This window comes from Arvicanthis niloticus, chromosome 5, assembly GCF_011762505.2.
Source record: "Arvicanthis niloticus isolate mArvNil1 chromosome 5, mArvNil1.pat.X, whole genome shotgun sequence".
NCBI lineage: Eukaryota > Metazoa > Chordata > Mammalia > Rodentia > Muridae > Arvicanthis > Arvicanthis niloticus.
The window spans coordinates 409,559-418,815 of NC_047662.1; the positions used below are offsets into that span (position 1 = coordinate 409,559).

At 51.2% G+C, this 9,257-nt stretch overlaps 1 protein-coding gene across 4 annotated transcripts; it reads right to left on the reverse strand.

The window, feature by feature from the left end:
* Positions 1-1,327: 1,327 nt before the first annotated feature.
* Mxra8 (matrix remodeling associated 8) lies at positions 1,328-7,040 on the reverse strand. Of its 4 annotated transcripts, none has more exons than XM_076933568.1 (10): positions 5,760-7,040; positions 4,839-4,859; positions 4,429-4,722; positions 4,079-4,180; positions 3,486-3,956; positions 2,992-3,150; positions 2,873-2,912; positions 2,724-2,800; positions 2,571-2,651; positions 1,328-2,455 (listed from the first exon to the last, which is right to left on the reverse strand). In XM_076933568.1, exons 1-10 carry the CDS (start codon positions 5,806-5,808, stop codon positions 2,202-2,204), a joined length of 1,548 nt encoding a protein of 515 aa, XP_076789683.1. In that variant the 5' UTR covers positions 5,809-7,040; the 3' UTR covers positions 1,328-2,201. The 4 variants fall into 4 exon arrangements, with proteins under 4 accessions (XP_076789683.1, XP_076789682.1, XP_034359755.1 ...); XM_076933567.1 differs by having other exon boundaries at positions 4,429-4,731; positions 5,760-7,033; XM_034503864.2 differs by having other exon boundaries at positions 2,242-2,409; positions 5,760-7,032.
* Between the last annotated feature and the right edge of the window lie 2,217 nt (positions 7,041-9,257).

Below are 9,257 nucleotides of genomic sequence, written 5' to 3' on the forward strand. Positions count from 1 at the left end.
CTCTCTCTCTCTCTCTCTCGACCCTGACCCTCGGACCAGAGCGGCAGCTTGGGCCAAGACACAGTGGTCGCCAAGCGTGGAGCGGAGCAGGCCCACAAAGCCGGGCAGTACGGGCCGCGACAAAAGGTGAGGGGTTGATGGCTAAAAAAGAGATGACTCAGTGGTTAAGAACACTGGCTTCTCTTCCAGAGGATCCAGGTTCAATTCTTAGCACCCATATAGCTGCTCACAACCATCTGTAACTCCAGATCTAGGGAATTCAAAACCTTCTTCTGTCCTCCATGGGCACTGCACACATGAGGTACATAGACATACAGGCAGACAGAAATATAGATAGATAGAGAGATAGAGATAGAGATAGAGAGAGAGAGAGAGATAATTTTTTTCAAAGGCTTTTTAATATACTTGTTTTAATTTTATGTGCATTGGTAGTTTGCTTGCATGGATATCTGTGTGAAGGTGTTGGATATAACTCCTTGGGAATGGAGTTACAGACAGTTGTGAGCTGTCCTGTGGGTGCTGGTAATTGAACCTGGGCCCTCTGGAAGAGCAGCCAGTATTCTTACCTGCTGATCCATCTCTCTAGTCCCAATTTTTTAAGGGGTGGGGGAAGAGGTCTATGGCTTCTTTTAGCTGCTTTTTCACACAACTCTGAGTCTGCTGAGGTCACACAGCCAGTGCCTAGTTTTAACTATCCCCAGGGGAACAGTACCTGAAAACCAACACCTGAGCCTATTGACCAAGGCTTGGCTCTTAGGGCTCTTTCTGCCCAAATCTCCTCAGATTTGTATCCTTGGGGAACATGCCCGCCTATCTTTTACTGTCTTTCTTTTACTCCATCTCAGCATCTGCGCCTCTCTCTCTCTCTCTCTCTCTCTCTCTCTTGTTTTTTTTTTTTTTTTTTTTTTTTTTTTTTTTGAGACAGGGTTTCTCTGTATAGCCCTGGCTGTCCTGGAACTCACTCTGTAGACGAGGCTGGCCTCGAACTCAGAAATCCACCTGCCTCTGCCTCCCAAGTGCTGAGATTAAAGGCGTGCACCACCACAGAACTGGGCTAACAGCATTTCCTTCTATGGCCAATCTCTGCCCCCCCCCACCATTGTATACCTCCCCCTTCCTTGTATACACACACACACTTCAGAAAAGGAGCTGAAAGCCCTTCATCATGGAAAATGGGTTCCTGTGTCATAGGACGTAGACAAAGTCCTTCTACCTAAGGGGACAAGGAAGGACAGTGGAACTAAAACAAAGGCTATGGGAACATCCTGGGGTTCCCAAGACCCAGACATGTCCTCCCTGAACAGAAGGAGAGCAGCAGGTCCAAGACTAAAAATCAGATATATCTTTTATTATCACATGAAAACTTCCCCAGCAGGAGCGAATGACAGCTGTTTGATGTGACAGTACAGGCCCTTCAGAGCCCTCTTCACCCCATCTTCAGCCAAAACAAAGGACAAATGGGGCCCCAATCCCAGACTCCAGCCTAGGGAGGGATGTCAAGGCCAAGAGTCACACGGTACTAAGTAACTGCTGGTGCAGCTCTCAGAAGACATTCAGCAGAAAGGAATCAGAAGCAGAGAAAGGGCCATGGACCAGCCCCAAGTTGCCCAAAGCAGCAAGGAGGGCACATGAATCAGAACATATGACAGCAGGGCTCTGAGCAAATGCACAGGCATAGTGCAGTTCAGGAAGACCCCCAGGACAATGGCTAATGTGTTTAACTGGTGGCTAGGAGTCTTAAAGATTTATTTATTTTTATTTATATAAGTACACTGCAGCTGTCTGTCTTCAGACACACACTAGAAAAATGCATCAGATCCCACCACAAATGGTTGTGACTATATTTCTGGGTTCAATTCCCAGCATCCACATGGTGACTCACAGCCATGACTCTGATACATTGAGTACTAGGCACCATGTGGTTGCTAGGAATTGAACCCAGGACCTCTGGAAGAGCAGTCAGTGCTCTTAATCTCTGGGCCATCTCTCCAGCTCTAGGAGTCTTAACTAGAATCCTTAAGTGTCTTCCTAAGCCTAGCAGTAAGAGGCCATGAGGGACTTTGTATTTGGTGGATATTAACAAGGTGGATCTTTGGTGGATTTTTGTTGTGTTGAAGTTGGGGATACAGCCTTCAGTGGGTACAGGTGACTGAAGGGCAGCAATGACACTATACCAGAGTCCCTAGGGAACCCACCGTTGCTCACCAAGATGAGGGTGGTGATTCTAGGAAGTGCAAAGTACAGGCAACTGCTGTGCCAAGTTTAGGCCAAGTTTCTAGGTAAGTCGGACCAGCCGCTGAGAAGAGCCAGGAATACCGCAGGAGGGTCAGGGAGATGTCCTTTGATACCGAGCTGCTGGCCCAGCCAGAAGCTCGGGGTCCATTTATTTGCAGTACTCCTTCCTGAACTCTGGAAGCCAAGAAAATGGCTAATGTCTGTTCTCTGTCCCTTAGTCCTAGTGGGAAAGTCAGCAAAGACATTTGATATGACTTCCCAAGGCCTTCACAGGAAAATGGCAGGGGTCCCTGGAATGGGTAGTCTCATGTGGGGTGAGGGGTAAAAGTGCTCACCTTTATCCAGGTCCACATCCTTGGCAGGCAGGGGACTGTGGGCCAGCTCAGCCCTCTCCTTCAAGATGTTGTTTTTGTAATCTGGTTGGGGGGAAAAAATAAGTGCCACCCAAAAACATACTTCCCCTGGACCCTTGTGGCCCTCGCCCTTACCTAGCTGGATGTCCTCAGTCCTATATGGAGCCTGGTCCCTTGTGGCTACAGCAAACTCCACCATGTTCACATCCTTCCTAAAGGGAGACAGCAGTTTAGGAGGTCAGGGCAAGGCAGGTCTGGGAGGAGAGTTGGGAAGGTAAACTCACCCCTTTGATTTCCCAGCTTTTTTATCTGAGGTCTTGCATCCTGTGAAGAGAGAGTTATTGGGTCAGTCCCACTGTCCTCCATTAATCTGGGCCCCTCTGATCTAAGGGTCCAGCCTCACCTCCACTGTGACGATGGCGTGTAGCCAGGACTACAGTGATGAGCAGCAAGATGAAGAGCAGTAGGGTGGCCAGCACATAGCCCAGTTGCTGGAAGAAATGTGAATGGTCCTCTGGGACAATGACATTGATGATGCTGTGGCCTCGGGCCAGGGTGGGATCTAGAGGTAAGTAGCAAGCATCAGAAAACCTCTGCAAGCCAGGTGGTGGGGGTGCATGCCTTTAATCTCATCACTCAGGAGGGAGAGGCAGGTGGATCTCTGTGAGTTCAAGGCCAGTCTGGTCTACAGAGCTAGTTCCAGGACAGCTGAGAAGAAACCCTGTCTCGAAAAACAAAAGCAAAAATAAGAAGGAAGAGGAGGAGGAGCAAGGGGAGAGGAAGAAAGGAAAGGAAAGGAAAGGAAAGGAAAGAAGGGAAGAAAGCAAGCCTCCGCAATACCTTTAGCACTCTAGGTCACAACAGGGCCCCTTCTCAGGCCGCAGGCTGTACACACACCTGGGCTAGGAGCACTGTTGTGACCAGACCCATTGCCAGGAGAAGCACGAGCTGGTGGTTCAAAGGCAGGCTCCGTGACCTGTAGGTGGAAGACTCGGCGCTCGTGGAGGCCACAGTAGTGATGGTGCAGGTGGCAGGAATAGATGCCCTCATCACCCGGCTCCAGCTCATCTATATGTAAGGAGAAGTCACCGCGTGCAAAAGCATTGGTGTTCACTGACACGCGATCACGCAGGAAGGGTGGTCCGTAGGCGCGGCGCTCGCCAGATGCATACAGGTCAAGCAAGCGGTCAGCGCGGTCGTGTGGCACCCCAGGTAATTGTCGGTCCCAATGGACCACCTGCTGCGCCTCCTCTAAGTGGTGGTCAGTCCACACGTGCGCACGGTTCACGCAAGTCATCAGTGCCGGCGCGCCATGGGCCACCACCAACACTTCCTTCTCACCGTCCCAGTATGCGCGACTTAATAGGGCTGCGGATGCATTGAGAAAGGCAGTCAGATCACCTCACAGAGGTGAAGAGGGTGAAGATTGGGAGTGCGGGGTAAGGAGGATAGGGATGGAAATAGCAAAGAAGGGTAAGGGACACACTCACGATCGTCTGTGACCTCAAGGCGCACAGCCAGGCTCTCATCCAGGTGGCAGTAGTGATGGTGCAGATTGCAGGTGTACACCCCTTCGTCGCTTCTCTCCACAGCTGCTTGGCAGAAGATAACCTTTGCTAGAGGAAACCCATCCTCCTCGTGGCCCCGCCCCTAAAATGTCCTATCTCCTCTGTGGCTCCGCCCATCTAAAGCTCCAACATTCAGAAGGTCTCTCCTGTTCTTTCCTACGTATCCACCCTCAACCTCTCAGCTCCCTCCAGCTACCCACTCCACCCTCACCCCTGCCGCCAAGGTTTCAACTTCTGCCAAAGTTTCAGCCCACCATGGTTCTACAGCGTACCGCGGATGAGCAGCGAGAAGTTGCCGTCGTGGAAGGCAGAAGGCGACAGCAGGAGGCGGTCGCGATCGCGCGGCTCGTACACGCGCTGTTCACCCGCCGAGTACATATCCACAAGTCGGCGCCGTTGGCTGCCCGGGCCATCGCTGAGGTCCCAGTGGACCACGCGCTGGCGATCAGGCAGCCGATCTTGGGTCCACACCATGCGCGGGCTCTGGCAGCGTAGTACCGCCGGGGTTCCGGCTGCCAAGCTCACCGCAGACTCAGACACAAGAGAGTTGCTGGCTGCTGCGGTCCCTGAAGGCCCTTGTTGGGAAGGGGGAGTCAGTGGCAGAAGTCGAGATAGGAGGCAGGATTAGGAGAGAAGTGGACCCTGAAGGAGTCTGGCCCACAGCTGGGTTAGGGATACTGACCTGAGGATAGGACTGCAGAGCCTGCAAGAAGAGGAGGAATAAAGCTCTAGGTATGTTAAACCTTTGCACCCTTGGGGGCCTCCTGCAGTCATGGCAGTTTATTGCCATGTTACCCACTTAACAAGTTCTGGTAAAGAAGCTGCAGGAGTCGTCCACCTTCCTGGCTACACAGACAGCTCTGGTGAGTGGGAAACCAGACATCTGGCAGTGAGTAGTAGGAAAGGATGTGACTTTCTGCAGGCTTGTTCTGAAGTGTGAACTTGAAGTAGCCATGGCTACATCATAGCAACAAGTCCACCCGAACTGCTCCAGCACGACGCTGAGACAAACAGAAGCATCTGTGCTGAGCCTTTAGGAACTTTCAGACCTCAGGCATTCATAGCCCTGTTCTACCCTCCCCCCCCCCCCACACACACACACTGGGTGCAGTATGTATCCCTGCTGGCCTTTCTCAAGAGCAGAGACCCACAGTCCCAACAGATGACATGGGGAGTCGATCCTGATCTGACACCACTGGCCCAAGATACAGCTGTGGAGAAGTGGCTGACGGCCCAGGCTTTTAAGAAAAATGTGCCTGGTCAGCAGGCCAAAGTGGGCAGGCCTGGGGGCTCTGAAAAGGGGGCTGGAACAGATTTTACTAGCCCCTTAGTTGTCAGCCCCACTCGACTTCCCTCTCCACATCAGGGAGAACTGAATCCTGAGCAGCTGACCATGGAGCCAGGGTACTCCTCACATCCTCCCCATTTAGGCTCTCTGGGATTTGACAGTACCTGCAGGCTTCGTGCTCCCCTAAGTGAGTTGCTATTTTGAGCACCCTGCACAGTCCTTTTCTTTGATGGGGGTTCTCCACCCCTCCCAACCTAAACCCAGACAGTTCACCCACTCTCTGTCCCACACACCCAGTCCCACTCTCACACTCACTCTGAAGAAGCACCAGTTCCCACAGCAGGACGCAGGATAGCAGTTCCATGGCGCCTGTGGAGACGGCACCGTGCTTTGTCTTACTCAGCTCTAACTCTTCAGAAAAACAGCCGACCCCCTCTCCCTGCCAGCACCCGCTGACATCACGGAGCCCTGGGCTGGGCCTGTGCCCCACCCACTGCGCTGCTCTACTGCTTGGCCTCCCCCATCTTGACTGGCCTATAATGCTGCAGACACCCTGTCCGGCCCCAGTTGGTGGGAGGGTCTGGGTAGACGCTGGGCCAGTCACTGGTCAGTCCTGGGGAGGGGCAGTAGCTCAGTCCTGGGACAGAAGAGGAGGCCTGGATGTGAAGATTCCTGAGGCCATGTGAGTGCCAAGCATCTGGTAAACTTCCTGAGCTTCAGCAGAACCGGTGTTTGAGGGTGAATGATCTGTATCCCCTGCTCTGACATTCTCCTATGTGATCAGCCAGCTCAGAGAACCTGGGCTTCTTTCTTGTACTCTCCCTGCCACATCGGGTGACTTCCAATTTCACTTTAGCTGAAGATGGTTTTACTATGCCCTTCTCTGGGACCATAGTGAGCTTCCTGGGGACAACATGATGGCAATGTGGTCCAGTTATCTTTAGGATCAAGAACAGCCAAACATTCAGTCAGGCATGTTGGCCCACACCATTAATTCAGGACTTGGGAGGCAGAGGTGGGTGAATCTCTGAGTTTGAGGCAAACCCCGTCCGTCTTCATGGTGAGTTCCAGATCAGCCACAGCTGCACATGATGTTATCTTTCTCAAACAGAACAGAGAACAGCCAACCAGGGAAGTGAAGGACAGGAGTTCTAGGCACTGAGGACGGAGTGTGAGTTTGCTCACTTTCCTTCATGACCTGATGACTGGGGCTGTCCACTTTCTTAAGGCAAACCCTAGAGTCCTGAGGCTGAGACTGGATTACTGTGATCTGGGAAACCTCCACTTGGAGAAAAGGGGAGTGGAACTCTCTCAACAGAAAGCACAAATTTGAAGCCCTGGGAAAACAAAGTCATATAAACAAATGGGAAATAACAGAGTAGCACTGTGTTCCAGCCTGCTCCTACTAGTTTAGCAAACCTCAGAACAAGAAAGGAAAAGAATCCAAGAAAACCACAGAAGCCCTTAACTAGTGTAGGCCTCCTCTTTGGATATAATCAGTACAGGCCCTATCCCTGCGGGTTGGGGTGGGGTCCCCAAGTCCTCAGCCAAGCCAGAACCTCAGCCTAGCTGGCTCTTGGAGGGGAGGGGACAACAGGGAGGACCAGCTGTGAGGCTCTAGGAAGCCCCTCAGGACTTAAGGGGCCATCTCCTCTCCAGGATCTGGGCCAGGCAGAGCATAAACTTGGCCCCCAGCTCTTCCCTGGGACTCTTATTCTGGGAAAAAAAAAAAAAAAAAAAAAAAAAAAGTTCTACCCAGCAGGCCATTCCCCAATCCTCCCTTTCTGGCTTCCCTTATGTTTTCCTAAATAGTGTTGCCTTACTTGCTACAGTGTCTGCCTCTGCCCCACACTCTCCGCCTTGACCTCTGCCTCTGATCTCTGTCTCCCCTCTTCACTCTCCCATGGTTATCCCAGGCTGTCCTTTATCCTGCTTCTTCTCATGGAGGGAAAGTGTTCAGGAAATGATAGACACATTTCCAGATAGAGAACTGAGGAAGAGTCGCTAGAAGGAATCTGTTCTATACCTCTGCTAAGGTCTTCTCTTTGCAGACTCCCTGATCTCAGGGCTCCACTTGAGGTTTGAGGAACTCTCGGAAACTGCAAATCCCAATAACCCAGTCTCAGGTCACAGGCCAGATGCTGATCTATCTATAGGAGACTCCCCAGAGACAGGCATATAGACCCTTGGCCAACACCTTCCCTCCATCCTATCCTCTGCTTCAGGCCAGAAGAGTCACGATGGACAGCAGAAGTTTGTTTGCTCTCTTCCAACTACCTCCCCCCACCACCACTGCCACATCCTTAAGCAGGAAATAACCACAGATGAAAACTGGAGCCAAGCAGGCAGCCTGGGCTGCTAACCAAGCCACCTGCCCCTCCCATAGTTAAGGGCATGAGCTACTCCGGCTCCTTCCCTTTGTCCCTTGCTTCCCAGACCCACCTAGAATCTTTGTCCCTCTAGGAAGAAAACAGATCAGGACAAAGCAAAACCACTGACCTCATGTCCAAGCCTCAGCCAATCCAGAGCCCTAGACCTAGGGCTTAGGGGTGTGGCCAGACAAGGGGTATCAACCAGTCCACTAGGCACAAAGACTAAGAATCTGCTGTTGGCTCCTATTCCTGGTGATTTGGACATTCCAGGCAGCCAGGCTCGTTGGGGCAAAAAACCACAGGACCAGAGATTCAGTCAAGCCCAACTCCCCCACCACAGGCTTCTTAAGGTCGAAAGTAATATAATCAGACCAGACACAGGCACAAACTGAGTTGCTTATGCATCTACTGTTATTCATCCGTAAAGACCCACATTGGTCTTTATTCATCCAGCACCTACCAAACACCCACTGTATACCAAGCACTCAAGATTTAATGCTAAACTAGATGGTATACCAGTCCCTGCCCCGTTGACAGACCAACATACTTACCTTTTATAATCAATTTATTTATTGAGAAAGGGTCTCTACATAGCCTTGGCTGCTGTGGAATTCACTATGTAGACTAGGCTGGACTTCAATTTACTGAGATCCACCTGCCTCTACTTACCAAGTACTAGAATTAAAGTCATGCACCACTACACCTGGCTTATGATCTTTTAAAAAATATGGTGTGTGTGGGTATGGGTGTCGTATGTATGTGTACTACATGAAGTGCAGTCAGAGGCCAAAAGAGGGCATTAGATCCTCTTGAACTGCAGCTACAGGTAGTTGTTAGCTGCTTTTTGGTGCTGGGAATCAAACCTGGGTCCTCTGGAAGAGCAACAAACACTCTTAGCCACTAGACCACCTCTTATGATCATTTCTAAATAACAGAAGTGGGATGGGCATGGTAGCACATACCTGTGACCTCAGCATTCAAGAGGCTGAGGCAGGATATCACCATCAGGAAGGTGAACCTGTCTTAAAATAAATGCCACAAGAATAGGTCTGGACCGTCTGGATAGTGAGTTGCCTGATGGCACATTAAAATACTGAGACAGTTTAGAGCTGCCATGGACAGACAAGGAAAATGGTCCCTATCAAGTCTTCATGGTTAGTCTAATTCTAAGAACCCCCAAGACTATGAACATTGGTTTCTGCACCATAAAGTCCCCTGTGTGACTGTGAGCAGCATAGTCATATGCATACTTCATCAGGCTGCATAACATTAAAAGGTGAGAGAATGTCCCTGCACTGGCGACAGAGCATCTAGCAGAGCAGATGCAGAGAGCAACTCCCTCCAGTAGCTGTCCCTCCACCTAGGGGTAAGAGTCCCACTGGGTGGGCAACAGGGCAAGGTCTGAGGGTGGCCTTTGGAAGTCCTAGTCTGCAGCCAAGAC

What these genes read in the sequence shown, in the direction of transcription:
- Mxra8 (XM_076933567.1), bottom strand. Translation starts at nt 5,808, where the DNA reads ATGGAACTGCTATCCTGCGTCCTGCTGTGGGAACTGGTGCTTCTTCAG. An exon ending in CTTCTCGCTGCTCATCCGCG is followed by an intron (nt 4,181 to 4,428) that starts GTACGCTGTAGA and finishes TCTGCCAAGCAG; the next exon opens with CTGTGGAGAGAAGCGACGAA. An exon ending in GACTGAGGACATCCAGCTAG is followed by an intron (nt 2,652 to 2,723) that starts GTAAGGGCGAGG and finishes CCCCCCAACCAG; the next exon opens with ATTACAAAAACAACATCTTG.